We start from the raw sequence: 25,738 nt of genomic DNA, 5'->3' as shown, positions 1-25,738 counted from the left end.
AAGAAAGAAAGTACTTTCCTTTATCAACAAATGGGTTGAACAGTAGCTTTGATTAACAATACTCATTTGGATGATGCTGCAGTATGTTAGCTTCAGGTTTGCTTTGCAAGGGAGATGATCACAGTCAACAAGTCATCCCTTGCTTATATACTTCTTATAATCAATTGTTTTGAGTTTGCTTCAACCAAAGAAAAGTTCATGACTTGACTCCATGCTTTTGATTCCTATTGTAATTAATGTTGCAATTTATGCAATCCATGAGATGCATGCAGCTGGTCTTAAAGATCATCACTAAGCCAAGAATCTAAGAGCTCCTGTGGCTCAACTTCAAAGAGGGGTATATGAGCTTTTGCAATATGTTGACCACCGTACTTGTCTGCACGATTGCACTGTTCTACTTTTCATGAACAATGATGTGATACCAGCTTGTGTTTATTTCAGAGAGAGCAAGCACTCATGGCGTGATTGAAGAACGCCAGTCCAAGCTACAAGGAGCTGTCAAAGATTGCTGTGTGCAGAGCTTGGAGAGCACCACCAATTGAATTGTTATGTGATGACCATGAGGGAAGTGACCACTGCATGCCAGCCGATCTTGGTAGCAGCAGTAGCAGTACCATTCATCTTTCCCGTCCAACCATCACAATGCAACGCAGTACTCCAACCATCACATTAAGCACTCTCCCTTCTTCTTCTTCTTCTTCTTCCATCGCAGTCTCAATTCTACGCTTTCTTTGTCAGGCCTGTCTTATCAGCTTTCTCGTTTGCGTCGCCTCGTTTCGGTCCGCACGGCTCCCAGCCCAGGAAGCAGCAGAAAGCCACAAGCAGACGCACCACCGCCTTCCAAGAGGAAAGCGGAACCACCCACATCAATGTGAGGGACGTGATGGTGTTTTGTCCTCTTCCACCCCCGTTCGATGCATCATCATCCACTTCCGCTCCACAATAACTCGCAAGAGTCCATCATACGCAACCATCCACCTGCAACATCCACAGTATTCGGCACTGCAGGCAGTAGCTGTATCAGTAATTAGAAAATGATGCAGTATCCCCGAAATCAGATCTGCTGTGTAGCTCTGCAAGCATTCTTTATCCACATATGAAGCACGCACGCAGCGCTTGGCCTGCGTCGAGACGTGTGCGCAGTGGAAGTACGCATAGCATGAGTTTGAGTGGGGGAAGGTCATTTCGTCGAACATGTTGTGGGTAGTAGTTGAAGTAAAGAAGTCCGTAACCAACTCATTCCCATCGCGTGTCGAGAAGCTGACCATTGCCTTCGAGAGGCGGGAAACGTGGCAGAGCCTGGTAAGCCAATATTGTCGTTGTGTACGTCCTACTTCACATCCGATCTCCGGCTTCGCCACTTGCTTCCCGTGTCACTCTCTCTCTCTCTCTGTGGTAATCGATGGACAGATGACGCCAGTGGTCGGCCGGTGTCGCTCAGCTGTTTGGGCCGTACAGGGTTCAGCTTCCTCGGTAACAAGGACTTCAATCGCAAGTCTCCTCCAGAATAGCAATCATCGAATCAGCGTTTCTCATGGGAGTTTTTAGCCGTGACCCTACAGTTGGTGGTGGGACCCAGCTTTTGAGCGACACTGTAAGTTTGGGATAAGCTTGACTTTTATCTTACATAAGACGGCTAATCCCAAACGAATGGTAATTTGTCGTGATTAATGCGATCTCCGATGGCAATATGAAGTGCCGTTCTTGGCTCCCATCGCGGAGCACACGGCGTCGCCTTCTACAAATATTTGCCTGCCGTTTTGGTTGGACGAGGAGGGAGGGGGAGAAGACGGTGAAGGCGTCATCGGCGGAGATGTGCCCGACGACGAAAAAACCTGCTGACACAGCCGGCCAAAGAGGAGGAGAGCCGCCTCCGCCAGAGCCCGCGAGGGCCGCGGAGGACCCCTGCTACGACTGGCGGCAGGAGGCGATCGAGGGCGGGTCCCTTCGACACGTTGACCTCGACACGGGCACCAACGGCTGGGCCTCCCCGCCCGGGGATCTCTTCCACCTCCGCGGCCTCAACTACTTCGCCCGCCGCCAGAAGTGCCCCTCCGGCGAGTGGCTCCTCAAGCCCGCCGGCGTCGACTGGCTCCGATCCGCCTCCCGCCTGGACGACGTCCTCGGCCGCCCTGACAACCGCGTCGCCACGGCCCTCCGCCGCGCCCAAGCCCTCGGCGGTGCCCGCAAGGCCTTCCTCTTCGCCGTCAACCTCCAGGTCCCCGGCCGCGAGTGCCACTCCGCCGTCTTCTACTTCGCCGCTGAGGAGCCCATCCCGCCGGGCTCCCTCTTCTACCGTTTTGTCCACGGCGACGATGCCTTCCGGAACTCGCGGTTCAAGATCGTGAATCGGATCGTGAAGGGCCCATGGATCGTGAGGGCCGCCGTCGGGAACCACGCCGCCTGCCTCCTGGGCAAGGCGCTCACTTGCAACTACCACCGCGGGGAGAACTACCTCGAGATCGACGTCGACATCGGGAGCTCCGCCATCGCCAATGCCATCCTCCACCTCGCCCTCGGCTACGTGACGGCGGTCACCATCGACATGGGGTTCCTGGTGGAGGCTCAGGCGGAGGAGGAGCTGCCGGAGCGGCTCCTGGGGGCTGTCCGGGTGGCGCAGATGGAGATGAGCTCGGCCACCTATGTGGAGACTAAACCCAAGGCTACGGAGGCCGGAAAGACAGGGTTTTGGGGACCGGCGAAGGTCAACCACCATCACCAACACCACCCTGATCGGTGCTCGGGTGCGAAGCCATCAAGGTCGGGGGTGGGCAAGGACGGCGACGACGAAGGTTAGGGCTCTCTTCTCTTGATCTTTGTCGAAAAAGGTGCGATTTTTAGATGTTGTGTTAAAAAGCCCAGCTTTTTAGGCTATGTAGATAATAATCTGTCACTGAGAGATGCTTGGAGCTGAAGGGGATTTCATGTCTTCATCTGCTATTGATACATTTCTTGGTTACTTGCTTTCTCTCTTCAATAAGTGCGGGAAAGAATGAATGCACTCATATGTTGATGCTCAATCAGGTTTCCTGTTATTTATTGTAGTAAATTACTGTTGGATTGGAAATTCATGAATCATTTAGCTTTAGGTGCTTCCGGTGGATGCTCTCAATTGGTCTTTGAATGCATTCTCTCCCGTCAATTCTCTTTGCATATTTGAAGTCCTAATACTTTGCGTGTAGTAAAAATCTTGCGTTCCTACATACCAACCCATTGGAGCGATAACGAGAGCGGATTGGTGATCTTAGCCTGTTTAAGGAAATACAAGAGAGGAAACACTCGAGTGTGAGTTGATTTAGGTCGGTTTCCTTTTTTGTGTAAAATGCTGAGCAAAGAGCTTGAACGAGAATAAGGACCACTGGTGTCATTCTTTTGATCCTTTGATATGCTTTCTAGTATTTTTGCTTATGATTTAGATCTCAACATGCATTGAATTAGTACAGCTACATCCAAGCCTTGCCCTCATGATTCATTTGGCTTATAGATTTCTGCAACATCGGTATACTGAAAGAGGGATTCAGTTGAGGGAGTAAAACTATCAGAATTAGATTATGCTAAACTCACTTCTTTTTAACGTATATTGTGAGCAAGAAAGCTCTCAAAACATAACAAAGCTAGTCATCCATGCAATTGGAGATGGTATGAAGTTTTGTCCATGACACTGGAGCTACAGAGGCTTGCAAGACATTATACATGATCTATTCTTTTCTGTTAATACAATCAAAAGTATTCTTTTCTTGCTCTAAGAATTATACTTCTTTGAAGTCGGAATCTTGCTGACTAGATTAGCAATCACTGTGAGGACTGTGCTTCTTTATGCAAATATTGTTTCTTCTTTCCCTGTACAAATAGTTTAAACTGTCCAACAGTGACCATGGTAAGAGTTCCTCCTGGCCATTAACAGTGGGAAATGCTTTTTTTTTTGAATAAAAATCTTCCAGTGCAGGTAGAACTACCACTTGGAGTTTCCTGTGGTCCATGCTTCTGCATCTGCTCTCTGCAGGTTTTGGCTGTCACTTTGTACCAAACTTAATCCAAGAGTATCATAGTCTACTAAAAAGTGCATTGCTTAATGTTCTTGCATAATCTAGATATTTCTTGGTTAAAGATGTTTCTTTTACCTATGCATTTCTTGGAGTACAATCTGTTTTGTGATACTTGATTGTTCTTTTGTGGTTGGAGCTGGCCTTGAACCTGACAATCTTATTATATTGCTCTGGAAACAATGAGAATTTGAGAATATTGAACTGGACAGATAAACAATTATGCAATCAGTGCACCTCATTGGCCTATAAATCTTATATACTTGCAAGTGGATTGTATAGTGCATACATGTGGAACACATGCAATAAGTCTGATCATTTTCTAGTGAAGCAGCACCGGAACCCATGGCTGTGTTGGGAAAGAAGCAGTTTTTTTCTTCTTAATGCAAGCAAAGAACATTTACTTTGCTTGCATGCCAAATTCTTTTCTTTCAAGTTTTATGAGAATCATTTTCAACTTGCCTAAGCTTGTCTCTCTTCTACTGATGCATCATATTTCAACACATCCTTTTTGCAGATAATTTCCCTCCATAGTAAAGCTATTCTTCCTTCACTCCATGGCCCATGTACATGCCAAGCTTCTGAAAGTTTTTGAGGTTCTTGTCATGGCTTCTTCATCCTTCAACTTAACAATATTATGATCAGTCAGTATCATCAACTGCTTCTTAGTTTCATTGTTTTAATGAACTTCCTGTTCGATTCATTTGATTCAGAATAATCATGCTTCTGACTGATGTGAACATTCTTTATTGCTTCTGCTGTAGAATCGCTATCTGTAATTTCAACTTACTTGGAAAGCACATTTCCTGTCCTGTTTCACGCCCTCTTTGACATTAGAGTTTGTTGATGTCTGCCACAAACAAAATATGTTACTTCACCTTGCAAATTTGAGGTTTATGAAGTTTATTCACATTAAATAATATGCCGTTTTCTTTTTTGTTTCCTGTCAATCTGGACCTATTTTTCTTTCAAAGAAGACACAATATATAACTGGGAAGAAGTCTTCAATATTGATTTTATATGGAATAACATTTTATATTCGTAGTGTTATTGTATGAGTGACTCCATGAACTTATAAGCTCTTGATTTTTCTTAGCTCTTGATTTTTCTTATTCTTCGATCAAGCTAAATATTCTCATCATTTTTTCCTTTCCTCATCCATCTCTTTTTTTTTTTTTTGCTTTCTCATCCATCTCCTCCTCTCTTCTTGTTTTCACTTCGTTTCTCCTCCTCTCTTCTTGTTTTCACTTCGTTTTTATTTTCTACTCTGTTGTCTTTTTCTATAACATTTTTTTTTAAAAAATTTAAATTATAATTCTTTTAAAATTATGGAAGAGTATCTAAATCATATGTGAGTGCGGTTTTAGATAAAGTTCATGGAAATGCAGTCAATTTTGAATTGAAATATATTGTGGCCCCTCATTTGGAAGTTTATATGATGGTTAATCAATTTCTTAGTAAACGAAAGATAACTAACATGAAGTGATCCATGGCCAACGTAAGTTGATGGAGTCATCAACCATCTTCTCCATCCCTCTTAACTTCATTTGGCAGTAAAATGGAGTCATCTACAGACGGAGTTGTGAGTCAATCATACGTGTGTGTGTGTGTGTGTGTGAGAGAGAGAGAGAGAGAGAGAGAGAGTGTGTGTGTGTGTGACCGACTGGGTGTACGAGTGAAGGAGAGAGAGAACGAGTTATGAAGTCAGTGCCTACCTGTGTCTGTGAGAGATAGACAAAGCGAGTGTGTGCGCGTGTTGCGTCTGTTTGTGAGAGACGGTGAGTGTAGTATGCGTGTGTATGAGGAAGAGATAGAGAGAGAGAGAGTGTGTGTGTGGCTGTGGCTGTGTACGAGAGAGTAAAGTTGACCATAGCAACAACATTCAAGTTAAGCTGCAGCAAGCCGTGCAGAGGCCTCATGTGCTCACTGACCGTCCTTTCCCCCCTGCCGCCTCTCCGCTGACCTGTGGCAGACATACAAGCAGCCCCATTTACTCCCCCCACCTATCTACTCCACATATATCCTGTTCATCTTTCGACCCAATAAACTGATACATTTCTCCTTGCTTCTTCTCTTTTCTATGACCTTTTACCTTCTTCTTCTCTCTCTCTCTCTCTCTCTCTCTCTCTCTCTCTCTCTCTCTCTCTCTCTCTATATATATATATATATATATATATATAAAGTCTCACTTGCAATAACATGTTAAGTGGTTAAGAAGCTTTACTCCCCCTCCGTAAACAACTCCTCCATCTGAGACCTAAAGGTTTAATCTGAATATATATTGAAATGATTGCAACAAGAGGAGATAGATAAACCCTAGGTTTCAGATCTTCATATAAATCTGTCAGAAATAATAGAAGAGAGAGAGAGAGAGAGAGAGAACTGAATGAACTCCCTGTAGTTAATAATAATAATAATAAGAAGAAGAAGAAGAAGAAGCATGCAGATGAGGAGTCTTCTGTGAGCTGTACACATCACTCTTCGGCTGCTTCATGCTTTCTTCACCTGTTGTGCAAAGGATTTGGACCAGTCGGCACCAGCCGCTTGTCTTCGTCGACCAAGCTCCCGTTCTTCTTCGGCTGCGTGAAGGGGTGGCCGCAGAGATCGACACCGTTCCTCTTCAACCTGCATCCATGGCGATGAATGGTGGCAGCATCCACACTCAACTCCATCGCTGATGTCTTCTCTTTCGCTTTGTGACGATGGTGGGTGTGCTTCCAGTTGATCCTTCGAGCGCAGCCGCGCGAATCGGCGAAGAATAGAATCAAGCACGCCACCAGGGCTGCCCGAGCCCATCTCTTCTTCATGGCCACCGAAGCAGTACTACTCTCTCAAAGGAAGATGGCAATAACGGAGCTTCCTTGGATCTACAGATGCTTATGATCCATCCACATCTCCTCGATCATTGCCGTGCACCAACCCGCATTAATGGATCATCAGTTCTCTTGGACAAAAGAGAGCATCTTTACCAAAGAAACCAACGTACACAGACCTGACCACTTCACACACTAGCTTAAGATGGAACAAACGGCTAATAACAGGCTTCTTTTCTGCTCTCTCTGGATGATGATTCTGGGCAACAATGGCTAGGAAGGTAAACCAAGAAGAACAATGGAGAGGGAGAAGCAGAGGAAGAGGGAAGAGATCTGACGAAAGCTAGAAGGAAGGGTGAATCGTGGAGACTTCTCCCGTTATACCCGTGGGGGTTGGCAGCTCAGTTCTTCGGCCTCTTCTACTTAAATAGAGAGTACCGTCTGCAGAAGAAAACAACACCTCCACTTTGTACACTCGTCGTACTGTTTTGCACTCAGATCTAAGCAGTATACAGAGTGTTTATACATGCATGTTTAGGATATTGTTTTCATGCATGTAATGCACAGCCGGTTGGGTCATGGCCATTGAGGCAGCCAAAGGAAGAAGCGTGGCATGTATCAAACAACATATACAACCTTCCCTTGGGGATAGGGCAGCAGACCATGGAGACTTGCAGTGGAATTCTCTGTACATGGTTCCAAAGGATGTTCCTGCTGCAAGTTTCGTCACAGGGTTTGGGTTTGTGAGTGGTGAATTATACATTGGTGTCTCTCATGAGAGAGGGAGAGAGAGAGAGAGAGACTGTCCCCATCTTCACATACCATTCTTGCGCTCTACAGGGAGGGCTACCAGAGAAGCCAGTGGTCAAACTCCCACTTATTTCACAAAGCTTTGTAGGAGCAGAACCTTTCACCTGTATATTTGTTCTCCTTCTTCCTTCATGTAAGCTTAGACTCATTTCTGCAGTTAACATCAGAAGCTAAGCTTTGAAAAGGCATAATGAAGCTAAGAATAGATCATCCAATAATTTAAAGAAATGAAAATAAGAACATATCTTAATCATTGCCATAATACTTCACTTATGCACGCATATATAAATATGAAGATTCCCTAATCGCTGCAATTGCATGCCTGTACAGTTGCAGCAAACAGATGTGATATGAGTGCTTTACGTACAGGAAAGCTACAGAGAGAATCTGCATTCTGCAGTTGCAAGTGCAGAATGTTACTGATTGAAATCAAAGGTTATCTTCTGATGAAGCAGGGGAAGAACACTGGCATAACTCTAACCCTACGCCAAAATCAAACATTGGAAAGCCCCATCCTAAGACCAGTCTCGTGATGACAATAAAAGAACCCCACAAAAATGCGTAGGAGATATTGCTTTCAGATGATTAGATGTCACTGTTTGACTGTCGGGCTCATCTACAATCGACATATTGGCATGATGATGGTCAAAGAACAGAGCACATCTTACAAACAAAGGATGGCATCATCAAACAGGAGAGAGCACAAAGGGAGCAGCCCCTGAGGGAACCTCTGCACATCACCTCCGCCTATTCAAGCTGGGAGCAGCAAACTGCTGCCGCATCCATGCCTTGGTGCTGCCGGAAGAGCATGAGGAAACCCCTGACGCAGCCATCGGCACTAGAGTTCCTGAAGGCAGCAGTGACGAGCGCCTGCGACCAATCCGTCTTCACCAACTGCACCCCTCGTCGCCCTGTCATCGGCGTCCCACAGGCTCGAGTAGACCCTCATGGCGTGGCTCTTCAGGTACGGCACGCCGGCGTGCCATCCACGTAGAAGCTTCCTTCGTCCGAAGCACCGTCAGAAGAAGCTTCACAGCACAAGGAGCAGTTGACTCAGACGACATGTCCAGGATTCCACGAGAGGGAGTAGGTGCGGAAGTTCCCTGAGGGCAAGGCCATCGCCATGAGAGAGCTTCGGGTGTGGATGAGTTGGTGGAGGGGGGCCATGACCACAAGAGGGGGGAGGTGGGGAAGTTCCCTGAGCGCAGTAGCGGAGGGAGATGGTTGAGCGTGTTCACCTACTACAGAGGTAGAATGACGTCCCATATAGTTTTCGTTTTTCCAATAAAGCAATGTTCTATTATTCCAAGAAAACTACCTAAAAGATGGAGAGGTCGATTTCATGAAAAAAATCTTTTTTTTTTTTTTTTTTTTCATTTGATATTTTTTAATATCCTAAATGCCTTTGGTCGTTGCCACCACCTCTTCGTCCTAAGTAGATTGTTCTCCTTCAAGTGGACATTGTCGACTGTTGCCTATCTCACCATGTCCCCCTTCTATCTTATCACACTGTATCTACTATCACCCTCCCCCAACTATCCCATTGTGTTACTGTCGGCCTCGTCGTGCTGCCTCTATCTCTATCATCCTTTGCCTTGTCATGTTGGCTCTACCAATCCCCATCGTGATCAATGTCCATGGCATACCTTGAAATTAGTAGTTTGAAATCTTAAATAATGTAGAAAGCATCAATGATCCATGACATACCTTGAAATTAGTGGTTTGAAATCCTTCCAGAACACATCATAAAGTTGAGAGTGGAGGTGGTGTAGTGCGACAAGGGTGGAAAAAAGAATGTAATCATCAAACGAAGATGATAAAGGGGAAGACACCGATGAAGGAGAGGGCAAGAGGAAGGGGGTCGAGTTGGTGATAAGGGTGTGGATGACAACTTAGAGAAAGAGGGGTTTGAGGACGAGGGCAAGGATGAAAAGGAGTGTGAGGTATGGGCAAGGGACCATCTTGATAAGCTATGCGTTGATCTATCAACGAACAAGCATGAAATTGTGACAAAGCAAAAGGCAATCATGATGAGGTGACGAGGTAAGAAGACGATAATAAGGAGAGTCATTTAGGATCTTGAAAAAAAAAGATACCAAATGAGAAAATTAAAAACCGAAGGCACCTTTCAATAAAAACCAAAAAAAGAAATTTTTTTCAGGAAAATCACTAAAGATTATATATATATATATATATATATATATATATATATCAAGAATAATTAAAAAAAAAACAAATTGACTAAGATGCATGTATATATTTACATCATTTTCTGTGAAGTGACAAAGGCTTTTCCATTTTTTCTGATGTGGATAAAAGAAATAGCTTCTTGCTGAAGTATTATGTTCAATGCATTGTAGAAGTGCAGATATACCAGTCTTATTCTGCTAGATGATTTATCATCTCCCTGACCATTAGAGCCCATAGCAAAATGAACCAGTTGTTGTTTGACAGCATGATAGATTCATTGGAAGTGCTTCCTTGGAAGAAATCAAAACCTGGGATAATTTCCCACTCACAATCTGGCTGCTCAAAGGATTAAAACAATGCAATTTAAAGTGAATGAAGAATGAGGAAAATTTTAGTTAAAAGCTTATCTAATCATTGAAGTAGCTGTGTTGCAGCTTGAATTAAGCTTAATATATCTCCCAGGTTTTCCATTAAAATAATTATGATAGTAAGAAGAATATTAATAACATTTTACCTATTTCAAATTATTAATACCTGCATAGATACTTAGCACTCTTTGTTCAGAATATTACTCAGACATTCATTATAAGAATATATGAAATGCCAATGTCTATTGCAGCCTGCAAGCTGTACATTACAAGAGTCTCACATAGGAAAGGGGAATTGTTACTAACTGCAACCAGATAATGAGCAAGTAAAATTAGCATCATGTAAAATATTCTGATAGAAGGAGCTATAAGGAGATTCAAGAGCCTTTCAATCTATCTGATTCGAGAAAATGCACTTACCAAGTGTTCAAATAAATCGATAAACAATATGTCTTTGGCTTTATCGCTAATGGCCTTCTGAATCCATTTGTCATCATTGTAAACCCTAACACACAATAAGTTCCAAGAGCCATCCCAACACAGAAGGAGCTATAAGGAGATTCAAGAGTCGTTCAGTCTATCTTATTCAAGAAAATGTACCCATCAAGCGTTCATATAAATCGATAACCGATATGGCTTTGGCTTTATCGTTATCGTTGCTATCGGTTTTCCGAATCCATTTGTCATTATTGTAAACCCTAAATGGCTCAATAGTATCAATCCTGCCGATCACCACAGTTGCAAGAGACATCCTGAAGAAGAATAAATGACAAGCATACATTCACATCAACAAAAACAAGCTTTAAGGAAATGAACAACAGTGTTCAAGAGAAAACCGATGAAATGATTACTGAAAACAAGGAAAAAGGAATGTAACAGATGTGTCTCAAATGGTCAAGGCATATAAAATAAGAAAATAGGAAATTATGTGCATAAAAAGGGTATACAGAGGAAAGGAAAAAATATGGAAATGACCTGAATTCATCGAGCTCATTAATTTTTCATTGTGAACCTAAGCAACAAGGGATTCTAACAGTACAGATGTGAAGTCACAGCATGCTTTTGATTTGTAACAGTTGAAATGAACATTTTATAAAATGGCATCCAACCAACACTCACAACACAAAAGATAATATGAAGCACTGTAAAGCTGAATTCTGAAGATATGCAAAGCCAAAATGAGAATCCAGTACCGCGTAATTCATGTGGATCTATACCAAAAGGCTCTGCAACTTTCTAAGACGCTTGATAGCAGGACTCTTAACACCCTTCCTGCTCTTCTTTACAGAGCTTGCCTTCACCTTAATCTTTTTGATCGTTGGAGGGGTTTCCCTGATGGGCCCAGGTGGAACTCCTTGCTTAAGTGCACTACCTTTTGGAGTAACAGACGGCGGCAATCTCAAGCTATGTGGAGGCAAAGGATTATTAGGCTTCCAGACCAAGTTACTCTTCATAGAAAATCTGACTTTCTTAGCACTCTTATCCCCACTCTTCTCAACATTGCCTTCACCATTAGCACTACTTCTCTTGTCATTGACCTTCACATCAGCACTCTTTGCCCTCCTCCTCCTTTTCAAGGCAGCACCAGCAACAGGTGTTGCTGGCATAACACTAAATTGGTCGTTATCATCTGTCATGCCTGCTTCAGCAGCAGCCTTCTCGAATTGTCTCTGTAGATTAGAGATCATGCATTCGTCAAAATCCATCAATCCATGGGTTTCCATCACATCCCCATTCAAACTTGCATCATCAACAACATCGATACCCTCGGTTGTGGCTTCAACAACATCACTTCCCATAACTGAATCCATGGACGACTTCTTTTTTCCAGACTTTTTCTTTTTCTTCTTGATGCTATCTGAAGATTCCTTTAAACTCTTCCTCTTTTTATTGCGCTTATCATCAGAGCCACCATCACCACATCCGTTCTTCACCTCAACCTGCATCTCTGTAACAACTGTACTGCTCACATTCTCCGAGCTCCCATTTTCCAAATGCTGGACTGAGATATGAATTCCGGATTTATCTAAATCGTTCTCCAACTTCAGAAAGTCTTCATGCAAAAGGAACAGAATTTTCCGGTTTCCCTGAAGAGTCTCTGAAGCAGAAGCAGAATCAAAGAACTTCTTTGAAAATGCCAGCAACAAAGCAACTTTTCCAAGTTTCTCGACTTCATTGCCAGAGTCGACCTTATCTCCAGCCTTCTCGAGATTCAACAGCTTCCTCCCATTCTCAAGTAACCGGTCAAAGACATTTATCTTGATCTTATTGACGAGCACCTTATCCGCAGATTTCTTCAGCACCGAAACGAAGGGATTCAGCATCAAATCCAGCGTCTCCACCGCGAGAGGGAGGAGATCTCTGATCTCGTCCAAGAAGACCTCGGCGACATGGTAGTTAACGCCGTTCGCCGGGTAGTTATCCGTAGAAAGGAGCGATTTTTCCAAGAGGATTCCGGTAAGCCGGGCCGTGAGCTCGGGATCCCACGCGTTCTTCCTCAACAGAAGGAAGGCGTGGCAGAGGAACCTGCGGATGAGGAGGTAGAACTTATCGAGGCGGAGGAAGTCGATGCCGCTCCACTCCCGACGGATGGTAAGAAGGAAGGCCTCGAAGTAGCGGGCGGCGAGGGGGGCGGAGACTGACTCGAGGAGGGTGGCGAGGCGGCCGGCGAGGTCGGCCTGGACAGGGAGCTTGTCGGCGTGCCACACACAGTAGAAGATGCCCTTCCAGATCTTGGCGAGGTCGGCATCGGAGACGGCGTCGTCGGACTGCCGGCAGAGCCACGAGGAGAGGACGCGGACGGCACGGTCGCGCGCGGCCTTGTTGCAGGAGGCGAGGCGCTTCGCGATGTCGGCGCCGGAGAGGGGAGCGTCCATGGGGGCCGCCGAGCGACGAACCCTAGATCTGGCGAGCGGCTTAAAGACCCGAGGCGTCTGATCGAAACCCTAGGGAGGCCAGAGAAAGAAGCAGCGCGGTGACTTTACCGCGGTGCGAATAAAGCTGTTGCCGATGCCAATGAAGTAGCACCTTTCCCCAATTGTTTCCAAACTTACCCTCTTGCGTACCTGCATCTTAATTGGACGAATGGTTAGGGTCGACGTGCCACAGTCAACAGTTCCATTGAGTACACTTATTCTATGTACGATGGAAAATGTTTTCGATGTTTGTGTTAGCGTCAGTGTATTGGAATTTATTATGGGACTTATGAGGTTAATTAAGGAATGTTAATCATGTTTATTCGCCAAATAAATAGAAATAATAGGATGGCAGGATTATGTTAGAGTTAAATCCAAGTCTAATTTTGACCCCATCTCTAGCATCCTATTTTTTTCTTTTCTCTCTTATTCTATCTAATCTTGATGATTGGGTGATGCCATTTGAGCCATTAACTTGTTTATCTCAAATTATTCACCTCAAATACTAAAATTTAGATTAATGATAATAGATGATGTAAATTTAATATTTTGAGTTGATATGATTTTGTTAATTACGACTTTTTGGGGTTTAGATTTTACATTGAATAAGTAGATGGTAGTCGGAGCTAATTATATATTACTTTTTATAGTTAGTTACCTTTAATATTTAGATCCCTAAAAGTTATATTGATATTTCTATAATTATGAAAATAAATCTTCTAATTCTATTTACTTTAATGACGATAGTTTTATCGGAAATATAATAGCAAAAGAACAATAAAATAATTTTAACATTTCAACTAGTAATGACGGACGACGCTAACACAGTTGCCAAGTGGCTCTTTCGGCACTCTGCATTTGCGTCGGTGCTCCGTCATTAGAGAATCAAAATCTATTGTCGAAGCCATCATGGAGATCTGTCACCTGTCAAAGCAAGACCCGAAGATGCATGCCCCCCTTATTAACGTTGATGTTGTACTCCTCATTGCCACCCACCTTCTCAACCACCACCACTCCTCCTCGATTGAGTCCTAGAAGAACGTTATTGTTGCCCTCCTCATTCTCTCTATCTCCTCGATGCCCTCACTACCACCTAGTATGTCGCCACAATCCTTTATAGCCTCTTTCCATTGAAAAGTATTGTTCCATTATCTGGTCAAAGAAGCCCCTCATTGCCACCCTCGTGGACCTCCTCAATGCCCTTGGCGCATTAACTAAATCTATCAAGGACATGCTCTGGGTCCTCTTCAGCTTGGCTCTTTATTTGTCAACCCCATTGCCCATGTCAAGCTAGGCACCGTGTTGCCTTTCTTCATGCTGGTGGTGAAGGACGGGCGGAGAGGGACAATGGAGGACACGATGACGATAACCGCCCAAGCGGCAGGATGTGATGAAAGTATAGAGATGTTTCGGAGGGTGGATGGCGTCAGCAATCAACAAAGAGGGACCGATGACAGAGAGGGATCGATGACTTATTTATGCGGACAATTGACCCGTACAGTTCCTCGAGACGCATCGTTAGCGAAGAATGACTACAAGGACATCGCTGCTTATTAGTCATGACAATCGTGAAAGATAGTCAGATGGTAATCGTTTGTGTGAGCTGACCGTGGGGGGCAAACAAGCTTTGTCACCGAGGGGTTATTGCCCTCGACAATCAGTCCGTACCGCCTTCCATTGAGTCGTGATCTACTAGGGGCAATAGGTTTCTGTCCTATCGTTCGCTGTTGGAAAAGGGTGATCAGAGAATTTCTGTGCCCATATCAACGTTTAGATGGCTGAGTTGATGTCAGGACATTCCCTATCAATTAGTATGGCTAACTCTCGTTTGAACATGTAGCAACTCTACAGGAGAATCTTTTTAGTCTGGAAACATATAAGGTTATCAATTTGAAGAGATTGTATAGGATGAATGTGGACTCTCAGTCTTTTAATGGTTGTTGATAATTGCTTACCTAAATTGTTAACTATCAAACATGAGCTTTCAAAGTGAGTACGTTCAGATCATAAAATTAATTTGTCCGGCTCCAAAATCTACTCATGAATATAAGCCGATGTGTGCTTTCATTGGTTGTGTTCTACTCGCTATGCTTTTAATAGCTCTGTTCTACACACATAATATAGCTTTTTGACAATAGACTACAGCAAACATGATGAATCAAAGAATGACACTGCTTCTTCTTCTCTCTCTGTTCTCTCAGGCAATGGAGCACTCCGGAGGCAGGCCCTGCGGGAACCTCTTGAGGTCACTGCAGTAGTTGTAGATCATGTAGTTCTTCTGCACCCACTTCATCCTTTGCTGGCCCATCGAATCCAGCTCTTGGTTCCACCACCCACCATTGCTGGGAACTGAGTTGGAAGCACACTCGGAGGTAGCAGACGATGGAACGCAAGTGTTAGCCTTGAAGTTTCTGTATGATGCAGTGAAGGGAGCTCTCGACCAGTCGGTCTTGACGAGGCCGCCTCGGGTGGCCCAGTCATCAGCATTCCAGAGGCTGGAGTAGATCCTCATGGGCTGGCTGTTGGGAAAGGCGATGCCCCTCGATTCCAGGTTCTTGAAGTCTCTGATGGGTGTGCCATCGACCATGAAGCTGGAAGAAGAACAAGATCCATGGTGAGCATGAGAATTCGCATTGACTGTGTTGAAATGATATAGATTAGTAGTAGTGCTCACATGACGTGTCGGGGATTCCAGAGGATGGAGTAGGTGTGGAAATCATCGGTGGGATCGAACCAGAGCTTGAACTGCATCTCTCTGTTTCCCTTTCCCTGGGTGAACACATTGGTGTGGAGCGTGTACGGATCACCGCTGAGGTTGCCCAGGAATTCGAAGTCGATCTCATCATGCGTCGGCCCTTGCGAAGACAACTGCAGGTAAACACACCAACAACATGAGTTCTTCCTCCATAACTGACGAAAGATGCAGACCATTTAGAATGATGGAACTCACGTAGTAAGCGGTGACGGTGCCGGCAGAGTTCCCGGGGACGAGTTTGATCTGCATGTCGATCTTGCCGAACAGGTACTGGTTCTTGGACTGGAATCCGGAGCCGGAGGCCTTGTCGAGGGAAAGGGTGAGGAGCTGGCCGTTGTCGAGATTCTTCGCGCGGTCGCCGCCCCAGGTGACGTCGAACTCCTGGTAGAAGTTGCCAGCGGAGGCGATGGCCACCAAGGAGCAAGCTACAAGGAGAAACCGCATCGCCATAGTGGTGATGATGGTAGTAGTAGTAGCAGTATCAAGAGTGGGATAAAAGGATGCAGTGTGGGGATTGGGTTGCGATCGAGGGTTCATTATATAGGTGAAAGGGAAGAGAGACGGAGCCATGGATGATGGGTTGGCAATGGGCTGGAGACAGCAGTGGTTTGAGCTGCTATGAATTGGATAGGGAGTTCAGGGAGTGTGAGTGGAAGGGGAGGAGCGGCTTCCCATGGCCAGCTTGCAGCGCATGAGGGGGTCCGCTCCTCGGAGATGGAGCCATGCGATCATAAAACCAGCATTTTGCTGGTTTCATGCATTTCTTTTTCCTAATTATATCTTTTCAATTCGAGGACGAGTTTTGACGCAATGGTTTGAGAAGCTGCTGTTCAATGGATCGGGAGAGGTTGGAGACCACACACAGCTGGGTGTGTAGAGGTTTATGTGGACAGGTTGGTGTGGGGTGGGACGTGGTGTCGTCCTCCTTGGGTGATCATTTTGACTTGGAATCCTATGAGGGAAACAAGCGGGGTCCACTATTGCGTCCTACGTGGTATCCTAAAAAAGAACCATAAACTTTAAGAAATCATAAAGTAAATATTTATTCTTATCAATCATCTATTTGGATGATCCCATTGTTATAGATCATCTGTGCATTAGAATGAAAGAGATAAAAAAATATTTAAAATAGATTTGATAAGATAAAAAACAAACTTGTTACAAATATCATTAGCTAAGTTAACTTATACCTTCTAAGATTTGAGGACATCAAGTGTCTTTTCTCTCTCTTCTATCAAAAGGTGACTCAACCATGTCTAATTTGGGTAGACAGTAAACCAAAAAAATCCTAATTAGAGTGACCTTAATGGTTATTAGTTCTGATGACAGATTCTATTAGAAGCATTCCGTTCTCACACAATGCATCTATTCTTGTGATCGATTAAGGCGACTCACAAACTGATCCAAGATTGACCTCGTCTTCCCCTCCTCACCTTAGAACATGGGGTTGGACATCCGGCTTTGTCTCCCCTCACTTCTCTCTCCTCTCCTCCAAGCCTCAAGTAAAAAGGCACTGGCATCTGCTGGGATCAAATGCCACAAACTCCACCTCTCCCTTGCCATTCCTCTTCCCAGTTTGCATCTGAGTTCTTCTGTGAAGTATGTACTGATTAATCTTGTCAAGGTAAAGTGCACAGAGCTAACAAGTCTTTCCATTCCTTTCTGTCACTTGTTTCAAAAGAATCGACATGCTTGCTGCACTGTGATCCCTTTTTTTTTTTCCTGTAGCTACAGTCTAAGAACATCAAAATTTAAGAGTGGAAATAAGGTTGTGTGTTTCTTTTTATTATGAGCATGGATTATTCGAGTGCATGGATTATTCACTTCATTTGGTAATGTATTTTGATACTATATTCTCGTGAATTCTTTCAATTTATTATCTATCATACGATCTAATATATATAAGTAGCTAAATGTTCGTTTCGATTATAAATAGTGATCGTAAGACTAATCATTGAGACAAGTACTATTATTTTATTTTCCTCCCTTTTCCAAGAATGCCAAATTGGATTTTCTAATGGAGTAAACTACAAGTGGATTAATGAATCTGTTGTTTATCTGAAGGAAAACAAAAAGATAATACACTAAACACAGTTTAAGACAATAAGAGAGAGAGAGAGAGGAATTGATAACAGTGTGATATATATATATATAGGTAAATAATTGAATTTGATTATCTCATAGACCCTGAGATTAACTGGATAAATACACAACTAGAACATGGCACACTGGGGACAAATGAAATTGAATTGTTTCTATTGTTTTCCTTTGTCATACTTGTCGTTGACCTATGTTGATATTGATGATATCATTGATATATTACTAGGTCAAACTTATATGTTGCTTGTAATAAATAAGAAGCTTTGTGCACCCTGTTGTCTTCATGCAGTCAATACCACATGGCTACGTCAAAACCAAGCACTCGCCTCAAAGAGAGGAGCAGCCTCGTCTCCCACGCTCGTAGCACCACCGACGATGGCGCACGTCGGCGACGAGCCTCGGTCCCCAATTCTCCTGACCGAGAGGCCCGGCCGCCGCAGTGCAAGACGCTGACGAGATCGAACAGCGACGTCGGCAAGAGAGAGAAGAGCGTTATACACCGACCCGCCACTGCCTCTGCCATTGTCAATGTCACCAGATCACGTCTACCTGCAAGAAAGCCCATCGAGAAACCTCCGTCGCCCTCCCACCCGTCTCAAAGAACACCGCCGTCGGGCGCCGTCAAGGAGAGAGCTCTCAAGAAGACTCCCTCCTCCATACCACGAGCTGCTATCTCCTCAAAGCCGGCCGGTACATCGATCTCCTCAAAGCCGACCGGTACATCGATCTCCTCAAAGCCGGCCGGTACATCGATCTCCTCAAAGCCGGCCGGTAAATCGGTCTCCTCAAGGACAGCCGGTACATCAAGTAAAGCAGCAACGACGCTCAAGACCGCGAGGACGCAGCCAACGGTGAGAGCAAGGAGTCCAGGGAGTGTCATCCCCAAAAGAAAGGAGACGACGAGCGTTGCTGCTCCAAGCACACACGAGGAGCCAGTCGTTGCAGCTGAGCAAGACGAGAAAGTGGCACCGCCAGCCCAGGTCGAAGAGCAAGAACCTGTAAGCGTGCCGTCGCCGGAAGATCTCATATCTGACGAACCGATGGACATCGTCGAGGACGAAGAAGTTCTTGAAGTCACCGAGCAATATGAACCAATCTCTCCCAAGCAAGCGCCTCCGCCCACTCCAGTTGACGATGGGAACGGTGGTGATCATGGCGGAGACGAAGAGCAGGACGGCGCCAACGACGATGAGCTCCCGCAGGGCTCCGAAGAGGAGTCGGTTGCAGATATCACCGATGAGGAGCCTGAAGAAGAACCAAGCGAGACCGTGGAGCAGGAAGATGAGGCGGAGGAGGAGGACATCAAGACGCCAGAGGCAGAGCCGAGCACCGCATCGGCCGTGCCGGAGAAGGAGACCGTGGAGGAGGCGCCGACAGTGAAGACTCGCAAGAAGCCGGCGGTGGCGCAGGAGGAGAAGAAGGAGACGCAGATGAGCAACGAAGTGATCGAGCAGACGAGGAGCAGGCTGTTGGAGAAGCAGAAGAGCAGGGTGAGGGCTTTGGTGGGCGCCTTCGAGACCGTCATGGCGCTGCAGGACCCTGGAGGTCAAACTGGTCAACAAAACCATTACAACGCGACAAAAGAGTCAACAGAGTCAACCTAGATGGGAGAAAGTGAAGCTCCAATGGTGTCAGTGTCCTTCCTACCGAACTTTTTAGTGGGAAGTAATGCACAATGGAATCACTCTTTGGGGTTGTATTATTAGGTTACATGGATCATGTATTTTATCTTTCTCTAATTGTGTTTTCTGATTGGAATATTTCTAGAAGAAATATAAAATTAAAATTATTATATATAATGGATGATAAATATGGATCGATCATCTTTTATCTATGGTCAGGATACGATTACGACGTGAGAATTTTACGTACGAATCATTAATTAGTATTAATTTTTATTTCTTTGGAATAATAGAAATAACGTCAAGCATCATAACCATTCGATCAATCCCTTCTCATTGATTATAAGAGGTTTTTTCTTTACTAATGATAGCTATTGAGTTGTTTATCCCCTTGAGGACTCCCTAGAGAGATAGGACTGAAGCACTTCAAGCAAAGATAAGGTGAGCCTTTAACTTGAAAGCTGATAGCTTATTCATGTCTTCTTCATCGCCTATAAGATGTGGACTTGTCTATCATTGGAGCCAAGGGAAGTTATCTCACTATTTCACTCCTCATACTAGCTGAAGCTAATATTGTTCTCTATGGTCTAACGAAGACGACAAACCTAAATCACTCTAATATTTATGTGAAGATTGATTTCTTCCAACTTGTTCATTTTGCTACGAGAACCTAATGCCAATGTAAGTGAAAACCAAAACTTGCAATTAGTCATCCTTCCAAGTGCACTAAATTGTCAAAAAATAAATTATAGTCTTGTGTTATAGATAAAAAGATAGTTTGAGTTCCTTTGTAAATAGAGTAGTAATTTAATGCATCTTGAAATCAAGAGAGAAATAAAGAACAAGAGAGGTTGAGAGATTGAAGATTTAAAAGATTGAAAGATTGTAAATGATTATATGGAATATATATATATATATTTTTGTTTTATGATTATCTATATTCTTCTCCCATCTTCCTTTCAAATTTGTCAGCAGCCCATTGATGCTTCACCTAAACATTCAATTAAGACATGGGTCTCCAAATCAAGTCAGGCCTCATCTTTCAAGCCCTCATCCAAAGGTGAGTGACCAATGTAGTATTCTTTGGCAGATAAAGTGAGAGACAATGATGGAAAGAGGCAAATGGAATCAGTGTTTTTGACATGCACTGTGACATGCACTGATATGGATATTCTGCTGCACCAAATGCCAGAAAGATACGAACACAAGTGGATGGGGTCCTCGGCAGCGGTCTAAATGATCCTATCTTGTCATCAGTGCCTTGTTCTCTGTCTCATGTGTCAATTCTGGTTTATCAATGGTGAGAACCGATTTGCTAACAACAGGTCACAACCATGTCTCTCAGTAGATATCTTATTGGCAGAAGGCAAATATGACAACGTGGTTGCTTGTCCTTTCGAGACTAGTCATATGTCTAACTTACCAAAAATAATCCATCTCTATTTTAAGAATAATGCAGTTGTGTTTTTTTGCCTTAAACTCAGGATAATTTTTTATTATAACCAATGTGTTTCTCAAGATATTTTTCATCTATTGACTTGATAGATGATTGGTTGGATACACTCTACCCCATTTTATTTATAGCGAAAGCATTAAAATCATTCCTTTTCTTATAAAAAAAAATTAATATTAAAATCTAAAATCAAATAATAATAGATTAAATTTATGATACATACTCTTCGATGTTATTCAAAAAGTTTTAATCTGATCTTCAACTGCATTATTATTGGATATGAAAATTATAACGATACTGATATGTAAGGAGAACTAAACTTACCTTTTTTTTTTTTTTCTATTCTTTATAGGACCACTATGATTAATGGATTAGGGACAAAGGGAAGATGAGAGAAGATCTGTAATCTTTTGTTTCTTAGTTCACATGGCTAAGATATGTAATCTCTCAATAATATCATATATCAATGTCTCTTCTTATTACCTTGAGTTTTGAGTACCTGTTCTTTTATAAAAGCAAGAGTAAAAGATCTAAAACAAATATTATGAGAGTTCCTCCTATCAAAGTCATCTTCTAAGGAATCCTACCGAATTTTTTTTTATTGGTTGATAATCATAATCAGAATCTAATCATATTCATAATATATCTTACCTAATTAGATAATATCACATAATCTAATATTTTTTCACTTGGCTCATTAATTAATAAGATAAAAAATTAAATTTAAAATAAATAGAATAAAAAATTATTTAAAAATAATTTTATTTAATTAGATTCTGAAATTTAAAAAAAAATATTTTACACATATTCATAAATTTTATAAAATAGGTCAATAAGCCCAATAAAAATAATGCTACATTAAGTCTGACACCTAATTATAGTGTTGGTTACTCATAAACTCAATTATAAGAATATATTCTTTCAAACATTTTAGGTTATAAGTCTTTAAGTGAATGGATAAGTAATTAATATAGTAAAACTTAAATTATTAATTGATATTAATTATTTTTAAATTTTATTCTTTAACCATCAAGTACTTTATACTATAATGCATATAACTACAAGAATATTTACTATTCTTAGATAAAAAGAAACTGTTATAATATGTTACAAAGTATCGTCAGTAACTTAACAATTGAGTCGGACTATACCAAGCCTTGAGATAATATTTTATAGTTATAAAGCTTGATTAGTGGCATCAAAGTATGTCATAAAATTAGTTTTTATTATTATTAATATAATAATATATTACTTTATATTTTTTAAAAATTATCCCTCTATATAGATATAAACTGTAAAGTAGACTTTCTGTTATCAAAATAATTTAAAAAATTAGTATATGAAAAATACTATCATTTCAAGTTGATCTAATGTGATATATGTGAGAATATAACCCCTCGTCTCTTTTAGTTATCTTATTTATTTCTTTGTAGTCTTTTTATGTTTTTATTCTTGGGTAATTCTAATATCTACCTAGTATTTTAATTGTAAGTTGATATATGATATGGCATAGACTTGAGCATATAATAGACTTCCAACTATGCATATATAAAAAATATTTTTTCTTTTTTGATTTTTTAAAAAATTATTTTAAAAATACTTATTTTGATTAAAATATTTACTTTTATCATTTGCTGAATAAAGTTGTATACTAAATCTCTCCAAGACTCGATCAATATATCCTTCTTAAGACACTCATAGCAATTTTTGAGATATATCTCCAAATATCTCAATGCTAATAACATAAAATACCTCATTCATATCAACTATCTTAAAATTCTTAGTGAGAAATTTCTTGATTTAGTATAATAAACCAAGATCACTACTAACAAACAAAATATTATCCATATATAAGACTAATATAATAAACTTATTTTCACTGATCTTTAGATATAAATACTAATCAAAGATATTTTTCTTAAATATGAAAGAAATAATAATATTAAAAAACTTTATATACCATTGTCTAGAGGCTTGTTTAAGAACATAAATGGTTTTCCTAAATTTACATATCAAATTTTATATTTTTTATTTTCTCTATGAATCATTTAGGTTAATCTATATAAATCTAAATTTTCATTTAGAAAACTTATTTTCACATTATGATGTAACTCAAAATCATAATAAGCTACTAAAATCATAATGATTCTTAATAACTTTATTAGAAAAAAATATCTTATTATAGTTGATGTATTCTTTATGAGTAAAATTTTTAACCATAAGTTTAACTTTTATATTATTCGATATTGATGTTTGAGTTATGTTTATATAACAAACTCTTTTATAGTTGTCAGGAAAAAATATCATTGACATCTTCGTCAACACAAAGTGGCCTTGATCCATATGCGAGGAGTCATCCGGAATAGAGCATAGTCTCTCCAGACTTGTTTCCTGCACCAAGATCGAGGTTGGGGGTTGCTTCTCAAGTTAATCTCTCTGATGCTTAAGTTAGTATCGAGGTCCCTCTACCTTAATCTGGAGTTAAAGGTGTATTTTTATACTAACCTTGAGAAGAAGAAATATCCTATAAAGATTCCACAGGGATAATTCATAACCAACCCGAGCTGTCTCTTGGACTTCCAAGAATATTTCTATGAATATTTTATTAGGGAGGTAGTTCGTAATTGACTCGAGCAATCCTTTGGACTTTCAAAAATATTTTTATGAATACTCTATAGGAGAGACAGTTCGTAATCGACCCAAGCTACCCCTTAGAATTTCTAAAATATTTCTATAAATATTTCGTAGGGGAGGCAATCAATAGCTTGGTAATTGACTCAAGCTGCCTTTTGGACTCTTATCTATGTGGGTATAAGGGTGTTGGGCTTCTTGCCTTTATCTTCCTATGGGCCTTACATGGCATTGATGTGATAAATGATAGTAAATTGAGTTTATATTCTCTATCATTTGTTCGCCCCGAAATCATTTGTGGGATTTAGAAAGAGGCTGGAAAGGTCGAGGGCTGAAGTCATTTGTTCGGCCCGAAGTTTAGATACTTGATCATCCTAACCCATTTCAGGACATGATATTCTGAGTTGGAGCTTGAGGATGACTCATTCATCGACTACCCCAAGGACTATAGTATCTATATGAAAAGTAAGATATATTTTAATGATAATCCTGACTCGTTACCTTGTTCAGAAGCTTGATCTGTTGCCGAGCCACCTCAAGGCTTGTAATATTAGTTCTTGGTTCTCTTTTGTCTTTTTATAGATTGGTGTCTAATTTTAGTTATATAGATCCGATCTATCTAATATAATTTTTCTTAGAGTAATGAAAAAAAACCTTTTGTAAACTTGAAATGTACCTCAATCGGACGTGAGGGGGTCCTTAAAGATAAAACTTATTTAAGTTAGAGATATATCATGTTCTTGATAATGCCACATCTTTTGTTATCTTGAGGTGATATGTCCTATCTCAGACGACTTTGATAACTCAATATGGTCCTTTCTAGTTTGGTACTAATTTTCCTCATAATTGATTCGGGTCACTTATATCAGCCTTGCGTAGCACCAAGTCTCCTAGTCGATTTTTTTAAGGGTGAATATCTTAGTTGTATAGCTTGTCTATTGCCTTCTTATATCTTAGAATTCGTAGATACGTAGTTGCTCGGGTTTTATTGATTAGGTCGAAGTCCTTCTTCAAATGTTTTCTTATCAAAGTTCTTAACACAAGGTGTCGGGAAGACTATCTCGGGTGGCAAAACAGTCTTAGTAATGAAGGCTAAGCTAAAGGATGAAGCTTAGTAACTCATTCATCTATGTACCCTTCGAGTTAACGATTTACGTTTTAAGACCTTCGAGGATAGATCGATTGGTAATCTTGGTAACACCATTGGTTTGGGGGTGAGCTACTGAGCTGAATCTTAGCTGGACTCTATAGGATTAGCAAAACTTTCTAAATTTTAAGTTATTAAACTAAGTCTCATTATCTGTGATGAGGGCCTTCGGTATCTCGAAGCGAGTGACGATATTCTTCCATATAAATCCATCGACCTGTTTATTAGTTATTGATCCTAATGGCTCGACTTTTACCACTTTGTAAAATAATTGACCCCCATGATGAGGAACCTTTATTGACCTAAAGCCGGTGGAAAGGGTCCAAGAAGGTCCATACCCCATTGAGCGAATGACCACTTGCAATTGATCGGGCTCAAGGTGACTACACCTCAACCCAAGCAAATTCCTTGCACCTGCGACATTTTTTAGTGTAAGCGATTGCATCTTTTGCTAGTGTGGGCTAATATAACCATTATTAAAACAACTTGAAGGCAAGAGTCCATCCGTCGATGTGTTCTCCATAGATACCCTTATGCATCTCGACAAGCACCCTCTAAGCTTTATGGGGGGTTAAGCATCAGAGGATTAATTGGTTGAAAGATCTATGATATAGGTAACCATTGATTAGGAAACACCATACTTGGTCATGCTTGACTCTTTGGGCCTTCGCAAGGTTGATTGGGAGCATCCCATCTTTCTTATAGCATACGATCTCACCTATCCAATTTGGTTCCTCCCCAACCATAGTCATGCTGAGTTTCTCAATAGTTCAGGTCGATAATGTCTCAACCAACGGACAACCTTATTTAGGAGTTTGGGTAGGCACCAATCGGGCATGCACATCCATTTGGATATTTTCTTTGTGTTGTATTTGAAGCACATGGAGTTGA

At 41.7% G+C, this 25,738-nt stretch overlaps 4 protein-coding genes across 6 annotated transcripts; 2 read left to right on the top strand and 2 right to left on the bottom strand.

Moving 5' to 3' along the window:
* Window positions 1-1,675: 1,675 nt before the first annotated feature.
* LOC103985554 (protein ENHANCED DISEASE RESISTANCE 2-like) lies at window positions 1,676-4,876 on the top strand. 3 transcript variants are annotated; one of them, XM_009403287.3, is made up of 2 exons: window positions 1,676-2,792; window positions 4,561-4,876. In XM_009403287.3, the coding sequence occupies exons 1-2, from the start codon at window positions 1,691-1,693 to the stop codon at window positions 4,575-4,577; spliced, it is 1,119 nt and encodes a 372-aa protein (XP_009401562.2). In that variant the 5' UTR covers window positions 1,676-1,690; the 3' UTR covers window positions 4,578-4,876. The 3 variants fall into 3 exon arrangements, with proteins under 3 accessions (XP_009401562.2, XP_064965691.1, XP_064965692.1); XM_065109619.1 differs by having other exon boundaries at window positions 3,947-4,876; XM_065109620.1 differs by lacking the exon at window positions 4,561-4,876 and adding an exon at window positions 3,942-4,554.
* A 5,904-nt stretch (window positions 4,877-10,780) lies between these two features.
* LOC135612863 (uncharacterized) lies at window positions 10,781-13,216 on the bottom strand. The gene is made up of 2 exons (XM_065109618.1): window positions 11,418-13,216; window positions 10,781-10,976 (listed from the first exon to the last, which is right to left on the bottom strand). The coding sequence occupies exon 1, from the start codon at window positions 13,098-13,100 to the stop codon at window positions 11,436-11,438; it is 1,665 nt and encodes a 554-aa protein (XP_064965690.1). The 5' UTR covers window positions 13,101-13,216; the 3' UTR covers window positions 10,781-10,976; window positions 11,418-11,435.
* Window positions 13,217-15,116: 1,900 nt separating this feature from the next.
* On the bottom strand, window positions 15,117-16,417 carry XET1 (xyloglucan endotransglucosylase protein 1). The gene is made up of 3 exons (XM_009403289.3): window positions 16,090-16,417; window positions 15,814-16,007; window positions 15,117-15,730 (listed from the first exon to the last, which is right to left on the bottom strand). Exons 1-3 carry the CDS (start codon window positions 16,342-16,344, stop codon window positions 15,337-15,339), a joined length of 843 nt encoding a protein of 280 aa, XP_009401564.1. The 5' UTR covers window positions 16,345-16,417; the 3' UTR covers window positions 15,117-15,336.
* A 1,020-nt stretch (window positions 16,418-17,437) lies between these two features.
* LOC135612862 (uncharacterized) lies at window positions 17,438-19,599 on the top strand. The gene is made up of 2 exons (XM_065109617.1): window positions 17,438-17,518; window positions 18,284-19,599. The coding sequence occupies exon 2, from the start codon at window positions 18,294-18,296 to the stop codon at window positions 19,596-19,598; it is 1,305 nt and encodes a 434-aa protein (XP_064965689.1). The 5' UTR covers window positions 17,438-17,518; window positions 18,284-18,293; the 3' UTR covers window position 19,599.
* The last annotated feature ends 6,139 nt before the right edge of the window (window positions 19,600-25,738 follow it).

The sequence above is a fragment of the Musa acuminata genome, chromosome BXJ2-5 (genome assembly GCF_036884655.1).
Source record: "Musa acuminata AAA Group cultivar baxijiao chromosome BXJ2-5, Cavendish_Baxijiao_AAA, whole genome shotgun sequence".
NCBI classification, from domain to species: Eukaryota; Viridiplantae; Streptophyta; class Magnoliopsida; order Zingiberales; family Musaceae; genus Musa; species Musa acuminata.
This window is presented reverse-complemented; position numbering and strand designations above follow the sequence as displayed.